The sequence below is a fragment of the Corylus avellana genome, chromosome 6, assembly GCF_965113065.1.
Source record: "Corylus avellana chromosome 6, dhCorAvel1.hap1.2, whole genome shotgun sequence".
Taxonomy (NCBI): Eukaryota; Viridiplantae; Streptophyta; class Magnoliopsida; order Fagales; family Betulaceae; genus Corylus; species Corylus avellana.
This window is the reverse complement of record NC_142495.1, coordinates 7,359,612-7,373,946: the sequence shown is the minus strand read 5'-3', so window position 1 is coordinate 7,373,946 and position 14,335 is coordinate 7,359,612. Positions and strand designations below refer to the sequence as shown.

The window sequence follows — 14,335 nt, the reverse complement described above, 5'->3', positions numbered from 1 at the left end:
ATAAATAAATAAATAAATAAAGGATGTCAAGTATTTAGTGGGTGAACTTTAAAGGAAAACAAGGTGCTTTGTTCTCACAAAATTGAGTCCAAAAAAACCATGAGCTTGGAAGAAGGTAGACTACTTGAAGGTGGGGGGGAAGGTGGCAAAAGGAGGCTTTGTGAAAAGAGTTGAGTTTCTTTCATGCAAAGCTTTCTTTAGTCTCCCACTAACAAAAAGAGGCTTGTAATAATAATTCAATTCAATTGCTTTCACTTCCAAACACTAATGCATGCCTGCATATATACATGCACATTTGAGCATGCATGACCATACAATATTCCACGTGCCAAACAGAGGTTAATATATATATACATATGCTTTGATTGCATAGATGAACGTACAGTAGACAATAATTGTCCAAATTAAGACTTCTGGCAATGATTTTTGTACTAGGACGGCAAATGGGTAATAATGTTAGATTTGTTGCTCACAACTTTTAAAATATTTTATATTACGAGAGTTTATTCTATCTTTTATTACTCTAGGGTTTCTTATTCCCTATTATAATGTTAAATCAAAAGAAAAATATAAACCCCTATATATTCACATATGAGTTTAAACTTCATTTTAATAAATGAGGCTCACCACGTAAAATATTTTATTGAAATTGATCTCTAATATAATATCATGTTAAATAATCATTTATCGCAAAAACTTAAACTAATAAAAAAGGTAAATTTAATAATTTATAATCAATATTTTAACTCATGATATTTTAAAATAGATCTGACTTAACAGCATGTATGTTGTAATGTAAGCAACAGTTAAGATTGAATCTCAAAGTTGACTTACTTTGAGAAGCTTTTAATAGGAGAGAGAAAATGAAGAAATTTTTTTAGAGTTTCATTCATGACTGTTATTTAAACTATAACATACATGCTGTTATTGTAAGCCGGACATTTTCTAATATGAAATGTTTCATGTTACTTATGTGTAGTGTGGAAATTTAGGCTGCAGGCCTCTCATCATGAATCATGATTGCAATTTTGTTCAACTAAGAAGCATTCAATTATTTGGAAAAATAAATAAAAAATAAAACAAACTATGTTGTCGGTATGCACAAGTGAAATGAGTTACAACCTTTTTATGTCTCAAATCAGGGCTTGCAGGAAAAGAAGACGAGTTTGTTGGATTTTTGTCCATCTTACAAAAAGCTACCCATCGATCTCTTTCAAAAGAAAAGAGTTGGTGGAAGGCAGGAAAAGGTAGTGCTCAATAATTGATATATTAACCCTTTACTCCTTCACTAAGTCTCTCCCTCTCTCTCTCTCTCTCTCTCTCTCTCTGTGTATGAGATAATGAGATATTTGAATATTATAGGATTAATTGTTGACCACATGTCGCACATGAGCATATAGGTTAAGCTGTTCTGTTGTGACATTTTGGCATTCCATGCACGTATTTAATTTATTAATCAAAAAAGCAAAGTACCATCGATCAATAATTGCCCATGCGACACGTACTTTTGTTATTACCCAAAGAAACTTCATTAATTTGCCTCCTTATATAATTAAGGATTGAATATATATACTAATTAGCTCCTCGTGGCTTATGATCACTTTATCAAAAACAACTTCTTAAAACTTTTGAATCCACAGAGTTGATCCACTTGCTTTTCACATTTATCAAAACCGTCCCGGAGTTCCCTCTATCAATATTCTACAGTACTTTAAAAAATTAATGTATATTTTTTTTTTTTTTTGATTTGATAATTAAAATATTAAATTTTGTTCGAATAAATGGTGGAGATGCACCGGCCCCCACTGTTCCTCTTGTACACCCCCTCCATCGCCTCCCTCTATGAGGTGGACGGTGGCAATTGAGTGGATCTCCATCCTTCTTTTTTTAAAAAAAAATATATATATTGCCTAATTTCCTAAGTTATAGGTTATTGGGTGTTTAATACGACAGATGACAAGTTTTCTGTTAAAAACTATACAAAAAATTGACAAAATAACCTATTTGACACTATAACAAAATTCGAAACTTTAATTGTCAAAACATTAAACTCTAATTCTTATTTATCAAAAGAAAAACAAAAATTAGAAACTTTTAAGATAATTTCCCTTAAAAAAAAAAAAAAAAAGGCAGTAGAAAAGATAAATTAGAATGATTTTTAAGTCGTCTAAAAGCTAAATTGATGGGGCCTGGCCCAAATGCCCAATAGCGACTTTCTATTGGGTCACAATAATGAGTTGCTTCTAGAATTGTATGTTTGCCCCAACCAATACGTTGGTGCAAGTGGAGTGCTTTAATTAATTAATAATATTAGACCCCAATTGTATAAATTAATTTGCTTTTTTCTCTGGGCTAATGGAACACCTTCAACAACGGACAAATGTTTGTGGAATAAAGCAGCTGTCTTGTCCGGTTTAGTCTTCGGAGCAATTAATGCTTCAATTCCTTCCTACCATTAACAAGATCTTCCCTTGATTAAGGAAACTTAGCAAGTGGACAACCTTCTGCTAGACGGAAAAGGATCCTCTCCATTTCAAAATCCCTCCATTTCTTTCATTTAGTGCATTTTGAAGGGTAGTGTTGTCCAAAAATTTTAATAATGACAGTGCATTAAATGCAATACCCTTCAAAATGTACTAAATGGAGGAAATGGAGGGATTTTGAAATGGAGAGGATCCTATTCCCTGCTAGACCCACTTCAAGGTTAATATGGTCCCAAGTTCCCAAACAAGATAATGAGAAAAACACTTATCAATAATTATGTTATTTACATATCAGGTTAAAATTAGGTTATATTAACATTTTAAATAGAATGGTAAAAGTTGATAACTAAAATGTTGGGCCGGATATAGATATTTTGGAAAATGAAAAATTCTACGAGTATCAAATCTTTTACCAAAACACGAGTACCAAACTGACATAGAGTTGATTAATTGGTACCCGTCTCCAATTGATCATCCTCACGTTTGGTACCCATCTTTTGGTACATGTAGCATTCACTTGAAAAGGTGGGTACTTAAAAATAATAATAATAAAAAAGGATTAAAAATATTTGTTGAATTTAAATTGTTCTACTTAAATTTCAACTAAATATTTGTTGAATTATTGCTCATCTGCGGTTAGAAAATCATATACCAATCAAGGCATGTAGTATGTACCCCTACCCTAAATAGATGAAGGTTTGCCATGTTGGATAATTTCATGAAGAAGAAACCAAAATGACTGGGCCCTAAAAGTAGCTACGTTGGCAGGACGAGGAGACTGGAGAAAAGAAGTGGGAAGAAAATTTTGGGCTAGAAAAAAAGCCCAAAATGGCTGGGCCCTAAAAGTAGGGCTAAGAAAACAAGAATTTCGCCCACCGTGGGGCTCGAACCCACGACCACAAGGTTAAGAGCCTTGCGCTCTACCAACTGAGCTAGACGGGCTTATGGTTGATGTAGCGAAGTAATCATTTATAATATAGGTTTATCTAAAAAAAAAAAATCAGTTACTACATCTATGGATTAAATTTTGCATGCGTTTTATTCACTCGACCTTAATTAAGAAAATAACAAGACGTAGATTTGGAGCTAAACTCCCTATGACCTTCCTACTACGAGACTTGCTCCTCTAACTTAAAGGATAAAAATCCTACTACAACTCAACTTAGGAGTTAGAGACATAGGAACATATGCTCTATTACTTTTTTCCACAACATCTCCTTAATCTTCACAAAATTAATTCCAAGTACGAATGATGTTTTGCACATGTATGTGGACCTCAATCCCAAGCCCAAAGGTAATGCATGAAAGCCTGAAACACCGGGTCAAGGCCTACCAGCCTAGGTGGACAATGACATGTTCGTAAGACAAAGTATTCTTTGAAGATGTTTTGTATAAAACCTATGACTATGAAGATCTAAAGAATAGGTAGTAGAAGGTTGTTTCTTATAATGATTGGCAATTGACTCATATACATAAAACCAAACTTATTCCAATTGGCACAAGCATGACAAGTCCTTTGGAATTGTTCAATGAAATCAAAGTCCAACATTAAGTCAACCATTAATACTAGCCATTAGTCAATTGATAGATTATATGCCCATACCATAATTTTGTATTTACCTCTCTCTCCCATTTATCTTGGAATAATGTTTTTCATTTGCAATCACAATTCACAATTGCATACTTTTTTAAGGGGTAATTTCATTTTACACCCCTGAATTACCACGTGATTTAACAAGCCTCTCAAACTTCGAACCTCTCAATTTGAACCTTTGAACTTTCAATTGCAGTCAATTTGAATCCCTCCGTCAGATTTTAAACGTTAAAAGTGATACAATGATGTTTGTACCCCTTAATTATTTTATAAAATTTCAAATTTACTCTTAATTAAAAAAAAAACGAAAATCAATGATATTTTAGTCTTTTTAGGTATTGTTGTTAGAAGTTAACAACTAAATATGATGGAAGGATTGAAATTGACTGCAATTTAAAGTTTATAAGTTCAAATTGAGAGATTTTGAAATTTGAGAGCTTATCAAATCATGTGGTAATTCAATGGTCTAAAGTAAAGTTACCCATTTTTTTATTAACATGTGCTTCTCAATGCTTTTTTTAGTATGATTAATATATGTAACTTACGTACTTAAAGAATTCATAACACTTTTAAAGATCAAGCTGAATGCATTCCTACAATTTAATATATAAAAATTTAAAGTTTTTTTTTCTAATATTTAAGAAACACGTGTGTTTTTTAATAATAGATGCGTCTCACATGCTTAAGTTGCATGTGTTAAATGACACATGTTCCTTATTAGAGGTAGTTACTTATTAGAGGCAGTGTTGTAAGAACCCAAAAAAATTGTGACAAAGCATCTTACATCAACCCATCATCAAAGCATCGCTTTGATCAAACGGTAGAACACAATTTATCTGGGGATCCGATTCCACTAATCTCGTGGTCCAGATTCTTGTGTCCATATCCCTTCCAATAACCTCAAACCCACATTAGCATTACCACCTGTACGTCGCAGCACCGCATAGAATATACCAACCCAAACACTTTCCCGCAATTTCACCAGTCTTTCGTTCTAATCTAATTTCTGGAGAAAATCAAAATCTCCCGAAACGCCAATCGCACCGTCCACTCCTACCCAGTCAACGGTCCACACTCACCCACGCAATAAACCTAAAACTCTAACCCTTTCCCAAATAAACTTATATAAACAAACACAATACCCCTTTCTCTCTCTGTCTCTCTCAAAGTACACCAAGTCACCAAGTTCTCCATCTAAGTCCCGTTTCCCTGTCTCCACCCTTCCGATCTGTCCATAACTGTAATTTATCTGCTGCGAACAACGATCTCCGGCTCTCCGAATCTCCGACTGCTCGAGTTCGTGGCGAAAAGGTGCGGACTTCCGCACGTTCTTTGTTCGATTCCGCGGCGTCACTCCGATTGTTCTTGCAGGGCTTTTGGCGTGGTTGTATCGGGATTCGTGCTGTGGCTTTAATTTTCAAGAGGAATAGAGCATTAGAGCGAGACTGTGTGTGTGTGTGAGAGAGAGAGAGAGAGTTTTGAGCTTTTTCTCGTTTTCAAGCAGAGGATGAGCTACGAAGGATGAACGATGCCAGTACTGCGTAGTGGAGCGCGCAGGGGCCGGGCAGCAGCGAAGCAGGAGCAGCCGAATCCGATCGGAGTGGGTGAGGGGATTGCGACGAGGACGCGGCGAAGGCGTGCGGCCGCAGCAGCAGCAAACAACAATAACAACAACGATAACATTAACAATAAAGGGCAGAGAGGGGTCAATGAGAACGTAGTTGTTGCGGCGGCGGCGAAGGAGGAGGAGGAAGAGGTTCGGGGATTGGAGGGAGGTGGTGGGGCGGAGAAGGAGGGGGTGGGGGAGAAGCAAATGGATGATTTCGAGAGTGGGGGGAAGAGCAATGACAAGGCTCCCGTCGGTGAAGACGAAGGAAGCACCGCTCCGCTCCCTGAGATGGTTTGGACTTTTTTTTTTTATTATTATTATTATTATTTATAATTTTTACATTATTGATTGTTTTGGCTTTTGTTGAGTGCCATGGTAAATTTGATTGTTCGCTAGGTTTCGATTGTGTGCTTCTTGGATTGGATTTTCTTGATCTTATGTGTATAACTGCAACTGGGAATTTTTTTAAGCTGTTTCAGGACTTTGATGGTTTTGTTGTTCTGAGCGGTAAGAGTGAGCAGGGAGTTACCTCATTCCAAAGGGATATGTAGTGGTAATATAAATTTTGGGTTTTGATGGTAGCCTTGGACTGGGAATGGTTTTCATGTGGCTGTTTCCTTTGGATTTCTAAAACGTAGGATTTCAAATGAAGAATGCTTTCATGTGAATGGTTTTTTTTTACCGTGGTTTGATTCAAGAGGAAATTTTTGATATAATATCACGTTATCCAATAGTTTATTTTCATACAAGACTACTTAATTGAGAATATCATTGTAGTTGCCTTTGCTTGTCAAAAGTATGTTTTTTGAACTATTTCATTTGAAGAAAGAGTATTTTTTTAAATCTGTTATATGGCATCAACTTTTGCATCTCGATACTTGTTATTATGACTATCATGTCTAAATACCCTTAAACTTAGGTGTATTTGTCTTTTTTCACTTGCTTGCTTCACAGGGGCAGCATATCTGCTGAAAATTGTGAGGATTAACTAACAACATATATACATGTTTGAAGTGCATTTTTTACTATTTAAGAATATGGAGTGTTTAGGTAGCAATAGATACATGTTATTTGTTTTGGTTTGTTTTGTTTTTCTATCTTGACGCTTGTTAGTATGATAAGCATATTGTGTGATAATATCCCCATATGTTAATCATGTTTGGTTGTATCTCTTTGGATTGTTGCCCCTAGATGGGATTCATTTTACTGAATCCGAGAGAAGTGCTACAAATAATGACAATGAATTACTAATAGTATTTAAAGCATTTTGAGGATATTTTTCTAGAAACTCTTAGTTAAGATATATGCGTAACGGGAACTAGTATCTGTTTTACTTAGTTAGATCCATATTGTTATTGGTGTCATCCAAAAAGTGCCAGAGCAAATAATTTGCTCTTAGTAAGTGCATATTAGCGATTGGGGGAACTCACTTTGGTTGTCACCTTTAAAAACATTAAAGACCTGAGCTTTTGTGGGTGTCTATGGCCCTAATTCTGATAGGGATAGAAGTTTCTTTAGGATGAGTTGGCTGGTACGCTCAGCTGGTGGAACTTGCCTTGGTGCATTGGGGGTGATTTTAATGTTTAGTTGATTCCCTAGTGAGAGGTCGGGAGAAGCTCATTTATGCCCAACTATTGTGGAGCTCCCTGAGGTCTGATGGACGTCCCACTTGTTGGCGGAACTTTTACTTGGTCGAATAATTGAGAATTACCTACTTGGTCCAGAAACCAGAATTGATAGATTCCCTGTTTCTCTAGCGTGGGAAGCCCAATTTCTTGGTGTGTCCCCAAGGAGGTTTCCTAGACTTTGTTAGGATCATTTCCCAATCCTCCTTGATTGTGGTCACTTTCAAAGGAATAGTAGGTCATTTAAATTTGAAAGCACATGGCTAAAGTCTGAGGATTTTGTAGACATGGTGAAACAGTGGTGGGACTCTTATCATTTCCAAAGCTCCCCAAGCTTCATTTTAGCTAGCAAGCTTAAGGTTTTGAACGCTGATTTCTAGAGATGGAATGAGGAGGCGTTTGGCAATGTAGAAAGGAAGAAGAAAATTCTTTTGGAAGAGTTGCATGTTTTTGATTGCATTGAAAAAGTGGGGGTCTTAGGTGTTGAGGAGAGAATGAGTTAGGCAGAAATTTTTAGTGAGAGATTCACTGTCATGGAGGAGGTGAGTTGGAGGCAGAAATCTAGGGTTTTGTGGTTAAGGAAGGGTGACAAGTGCACTTCAAACACCCCCCCCCCCCCCCCCCCCCCACCCCACATAATGGCTAGTTCCAGTAGATAGAAGAACTCCATTGATTCCTTAAGGATTTGATCGTACAATTTCTACCATCCGGTCGGAGATCAGCGAGCACATTATCTAGCTTTATGAAAGTTGTACATCAAACGGTTTAGTTGGAGGCCTTTGTTGGACGATGTTTCTTTTGATTCTATTGGTGAGGTTGAGGCTAGTTTTATGGAGAGAGATTTTGAGGAAGGGGAGATGATAGAGGTAATGAAACTTACCATGGACAATTTCCAAATGCAGCACGTCATTGTGATTGAGAGGTGCTGCATGTGTAAGAGAAATGGGGAGTCCATAGACCATATTATTCTCCATTGTGAGGTTGCTTATACTATATGGAATGCTTTCTTCAGTTGATTTGGACCGTCTTTGGTTATGCCTAAACAAGTAGTCAACTTGTATACTTGTTGGTGGATTGCCGATAGCACTGGAGTGCTTCTATGTGGAAGATGGTGCCATTGTGCCTTTTATGATGTCTATGGAGTGAATGGATAATAGAAGTTTTGAGGCCCGTCAAAGGATATTGGAGGAGATTAGGTCCTTATTCTTTACAACTTTGTATCTTTGGATAACTACTTTCGTTTCTCATTTGATGATTAGTTATCATTAATTCCTTGTTCTTTTTGCTTATTATAGGTAGGTGTTTCTTTTGTATACTTTCTATGTACCTAAGGCGCTTTACGCTTTTAATGATATCTCGATTACTTACAAAAAAAAAAAATTAGCGATTGGGAAAGGTATACATAATTCAATAGAATCAATGTATTCAATAAATTCAAATATCTCAGGGAGAAAGGCTTAGCACTTAATATAGATGACTTCTCACCATATGGAGTTAGAAAGAAACTGCTTAGTGTTGACAACCTGGCATATGACACAGCTCATCAATTGAATGTTGGATTTGGGTATTTTAAAATTTTCTGCTTAATCACTGCCCAAATAGAGTTATTAAGTATTTTAGGAGGATCACTTTTTTGGGTTTTACTTAACATGGATGCTATGAAGTATCGTGTTGTTATTGATCAGAATTAGCTATAAATGATTCTTTAATGCAATTTGGATGAAGATGTGACTTCTAGGAGTGAGGACTATGATTTTATGAGTTGCAGATTAAATATAACAGCCTTAAAGCGATGTAACATCAATATTCTACTATTTATCAAAGTGTTCTACTATTGTCTGTTCCCATTGTGTGAGGGGGCAGTGTGGTTCCATTTTGAAGAACAATGTAGATACTGGATAGTTCCCTAAAATTGATAAACTTGTGTACCAGATTTGGGTTTTGTATCTGATTTGTGGCCACAGGAATTGCAGTAGCTGTCCTGTAAAATATGTGTGTGTGTGTATTTTGTTCATTGTGATGACTTCATTCCTTGGCTTTATTGCTGCAGGTTCAGGTTGGTGGTTCCCCGTTGTACAGAATAGAAAGAAAGTTGGGTAAGGGTGGCTTTGGACAAGTGTATGTTGGTCGGCGTGTTTCTTCATTAAATACAAATGAGAGAACTACTGGCACTGGAGCTGTGGAGGTATGGCATTTGATCTTTGTTGCCACTGTTGGATTATTTTTTTATTTTTTTATTTTTGAATTCATTCCATCTTTTGTTATTTTGTATTTGTGTTTTTTGGCATAAATTATGTTGAATTTGCAAAATAGGTGGCGCTAAAATTTGAACATAGAAGTAGCAAAGGATGTAACTATGGACCACCATGTGAGTGGCAAGTTTACAAGTGAGTGTGGTTATGTCTCTCAATTTCTTATGATTTTTTATTTTCACAATTTTTGTGAATTTATTAATTACTCTTTGTACTTGTATAGCACTCTTGGTGGTAGTCATGGAGTACCACGTGTACATTATAAGGGCCGTCAGGGTGACTATTATGTCATGGTATGCTATCGTTTGCTTTATCTTGCTGATTCTGACTTTTGAAAGCTTTAGTGTGACACTTCTTCCGTCTGCTGTTGCCTGGTCTTAGAATGCTTTTTGACAGAAAACTGTACTGTGTGCAGGTCATGGATATGCTGGGTCCAAGCTTGTGGGATGTTTGGAATAATAACTCTCAGACGTGAGTTTAATGAAATTGACTCCAAAGTTCATACATTCCTTTCTCTTTTTTTTTTGTAAAACACATTACCATTTCATCTTTCAATTGTGTTATTAAAGCAATTCCTTCATTTCAGAATGTCCATTGAAATGGTTGCATGTATTGCCATTGAAGCAATATCCATTTTGGAGAAGATCCACTCTCAAGGGTAAGATTTTGTTTTGCTGCAACGACCAGGCTTATGTTTTTGTTGAAATTTTTATTCACTGTCAAACCCAACCCAACTCTGCACATGTGGGTCCTTTTCTGTCATTTTGTTATGTATGTTCTAAGTGGGATGTTATTGATCCTGAAACAGTTTGGTCTGTAGTCCTTTATGGTGTTTCATCTGTTGTGGAGGGATGATCCATGCTTTTTTATTTTAACAGATATGTGCATGGCGATGTAAAGCCAGAAAATTTTCTGCTTGGTACTCCAGGGACCACTGACGAGAAAAAACTGTTCCTAGTTGATCTTGGATTAGGTAATTTCTCAACGATGCTATTATGAGGTTGAGTACTCATTGTACAGTAGTCTACAGATACTCATTATTTAATTTCCTGCTTTGGCTGACAGCTACTAGATGGAGAGATAATACAACTGGCCTGCATGTTGACTATGACCAGAGACCTGATGTTTTCAGGTACAACAGACTACAGTGATTGTATCTGCATAGCATAGCCATAGGCAAAATCTTTATGTATCTTGCTTTCCCTTGGAAGTTTAGTTTTTTTTTCCCATATATAATTTGTTGCTCCGTGACTCATTATCTTCTGGGTTGACAGGGGAACAGTGCGTTATGCTAGTGTGCATGCTCATTTAGGGAGAACTGGTAGTAGGAGAGATGATCTAGAGTCTCTTGCATATACACTTGTTTTCCTTCTTCGAGGTCGTCTGCCTTGGCAAGGGTACCAGGTTTGTCCTTTTCGACCTGTGATAAAAGTTTTTGTTTTGATTAGCATATAATTTTTTTAACATGATGGTGTTTGCAGGGTGAGAATAAAGGGTTCCTTGTTTGCAAGAAGAAGATGGCAACATCTCCAGAGACCTTGTGTTGCTTCTGTCCACCACCTTTCAGACACTTTGTTGAATATGTGGTGAACTTGAGGTTTGATGAAGAACCCAATTATGCAAGATATATTTCTCTGTTTGATGGAATTATCTGTCCAAATCTAGATATCAGGCCAATCAACACAGAGGGCGCACAGAAGGTAATGATGGTCTCCCTTTGTGTTTGTTAGTGGTTTACGCTTGAGCTGGTGTTTATTAATACAATGTTTGAAGATGATAATGATTGTTTGTAAGTTGTACTTTACATCTTGTGAAGCTTATTGGTCATAAGAGAGCCCGGTTGGCAATGGAGGAGGAAGAAGATGATGGACAGCCGAAGAAGAAGGTTCGTTTGGGCATGCCAGCTACACAGTGGATTAGTATTTACAATGCTCGTCGACCTATGAAGCAAAGGTATACACCTATGCCTTGCTCTCGCATAATGCATTATGCGTTAACCTGTTGTCATTGTATTTATTTGTTTTTAGTGATTAGCATTTACGATGGTTGTCAACCTATGAAGCAACAGTATAAATCTATGGGGTCATGCATAATGCGTCACACATTATTATCTTGATATTTCAATTTTTTTTGTCTTTATTTCGTTCGTGTGTGATTTGCTTTAAATTTCATAAGAAAGAAGGGATGAAGCAATTAGGGTTCTGTTTGGTAAAGCTTTTGAAAATTATTTTGGGTTTGGGGTTTTGAAAATGTGAAAATTGAGAAATGTTTTGGTCTACAGAACAAAATTCATTTGGTAACCTGAAATGTGTTTTTAGAAAGTAAAAAAACTGAGAAGCATTTTCATAGCATAAGAAAAACAAAACCACAAAAGGCAAAAAAAAAAAAAAAATTGCTGGAGACTGGCCTCCTTTTACCGGTAGGGAGATGTGGGTCTCCCTTCTCCAGTGAAGGAGTGGCCTCCACCCCAAGGAAGCTTGCCTTCTGTACGGTTTTTTTTTTTATTTAGATTATTTAATCTTCAATTTTTTTATGAGTAACAAGGCATGTCTCCACACTTGAAAAAGAGCATGTATTTTTAAAACATTTGTATTCCTATATGAAGGTGTGAAGTTTTTTGAAAAGTATTTTGTGGTTTGTTTTGAAAAGTGTGATATTGGTAGAGGTTACATTTGAAAACCCGTTTGGATAACCATTGTTTGAAAAATGTTTTCCAATGTTTGAAAATTGAGAATTTTTCAATACTTTGATAAACAAGCCCTTGTAGGATTGGTGAGGATGAAAGTTTGTTTGTCTTGCCATCGCAGATATCACTATAATGTAGCAGATACAAGGCTTTCCCAGCACATTGATAAAGGAAATGAGGACGGCTTATTTATCAGCAGTGTAGCCTCATGTCAGAACCTTTGGGCCCTAATTATGGATGCAGGAACTGGTTTTACTTCACAAGTTTATGAGCTCTCACAACATTTTCTTCACAAGGTAACATGATCGTATCCTTGATCAGTTTGAAGCAGCCAACTTAATAGAATGGATTATTCAACAGCGGCTTTGTACTTTGGCATTGTCGCTGCATTGTCTATCTTAGTAAAATACTTGATGTATCCTTCGTCTGTGCGTGTAGGAATGGATAATGGAGCAGTGGGAAAAGAACTATTATGTCAGTGCTATAGCTGGAGCAATGAATGGGAGTTCCTTGGTAGTAATGTCTAAGGGTTAGTCTCTATATGATAGGTTTTCTGGGCAAAATTTTATTCAGTTGTTTTAATTGGATAAGTTTTAATCTGGTTTTGTTTTGACTGACATGTAATTCATTGAACCAGGTACACAATATGTACAGCAGTCTTACAAAGTTAGTGATTCGTTTCCTTATAAGTGGATAAACAAAAAATGGAGGGAGGGCTTCTATGTTACTGCAATGGCCACCTCAGGAAGCAGATGGGGAGTTGTTATGTCTCGTGGTGCAGGATTTTCTGACCAGGTCATCTTGGATTCAATAATAATATTTGTTAATGTTGTGTGGTACAAAAGCATTGAAAACTAACTGATAATGATTATGAAATTGCAGGTCGTTGAACTAGATTTCCTTTACCCTAGCGAAGGTATTCATCGGCGGTGGGATTATGGATATCGAATCACAGCAACTGCCTCGACTTGGGACCAGACTGCTTTTGTTCTTAGTGTTCCAAAAAAGAAGCCGGCAGATGAAACGCAGGAGACGCTTCGAACATCTGCTTTCCCTAGTTCACATGTAAAGGTGACTTTTATATATATATTTGCATAGAAGCTCTGAGTTAAATCTTTGGTGATGATCTTTAACATCTTTCTGGAGTCTCACTTTTATGATGGGTGTTGCAGGAGAAGTGGGCGAAGAATCTGTATATTGCATCTGTTTGTTATGGACGAACAGTTTCGTGATCTGCTAATGTTTGTGGCGCCGGTAGACTCTTTTTGCCTTGCTCTCTCAATGCCTACTATCCAATTGGGATACCCTGGTATTCAGAAGTGGTTCTATCCAGGCTTAAGAGAAATTTTGATGACTAAATGCCCAAGTTAAAATGTAACTATAAGTATAGAAACTGGGTTAAAACTCTTTTTGTCTTTTGTTTGTCAATTGCTTTGGGAATTCGGTTATGTTGATGTCAATGATAAATTAAATCCCATCTTAATGAAAAGAAGAATTCTTTTTCTTTTTCTTTTGTTCCCTCTGTCCAGGATACCATCGTGTCAGAAAAAAAGTTTTTTAAGTACATATGAGATCAAGTTCAAAGTTCACATTACTGAAATATATTTGACAATCCATACAGTAAATGGATCATGGATGAAGTATTTAATGAGTAATGCCAAAAATTACATTATACAACTATATCATAATGTTGATGTGGCGGTTGTAACTAACCATTGGTTCAGTCAAATAACTGTCATCTTATCATTGTGAAACAGTTATGAAATAAAAATATAATTCTTAGTAATACTCTTTAACTAGACATCCCTTCCTACACAACAGAACTTACTGACAAACAAAAATAGTAATACAATACTTAAAATTCTTTTATAACTTGTTAATATATGATTAGAGTTATGTTAACTACTAAAAAATATTAACATCCTTAAATCACACGCTAACATGTGTCAATAAGTAAAGTAGTAGTAAATGTAGCATTTTTCAATATGCGTAATGTTACACCTACAACTCTTATAATTATCTTGCACCTTGTTGACACGTGTTAACATGTGATTGGAGCTATATCAACTGCTACAAAGAAAGTTTA

At 36.2% G+C, this 14,335-nt stretch overlaps 1 protein-coding gene and 1 non-coding gene across 2 annotated transcripts; one reads left to right on the top strand and one right to left on the bottom strand.

Moving 5' to 3' along the window:
* Positions 1–3,352: 3,352 nt before the first annotated feature.
* On the bottom strand, positions 3,353–3,425 carry TRNAK-CUU (transfer RNA lysine (anticodon CUU)). Its single transcript has one exon. It is a non-coding gene; the product is annotated as a tRNA-Lys (tRNA).
* Positions 3,426–5,217: 1,792 nt separating this feature from the next.
* On the top strand, positions 5,218–13,758 carry LOC132187527 (casein kinase 1-like protein HD16). The gene is made up of 16 exons (XM_059601867.2): positions 5,218–5,977; positions 9,362–9,496; positions 9,625–9,698; positions 9,787–9,856; positions 9,979–10,034; positions 10,150–10,221; positions 10,442–10,536; positions 10,629–10,695; positions 10,838–10,967; positions 11,045–11,263; positions 11,380–11,516; positions 12,371–12,545; positions 12,688–12,778; positions 12,887–13,044; positions 13,132–13,320; positions 13,422–13,758. Exons 1-16 carry the CDS (start codon positions 5,606–5,608, stop codon positions 13,479–13,481), a joined length of 2,100 nt encoding a protein of 699 aa, XP_059457850.2. The 5' UTR covers positions 5,218–5,605; the 3' UTR covers positions 13,482–13,758.
* Positions 13,759–14,335: the final 577 nt, after the last annotated feature.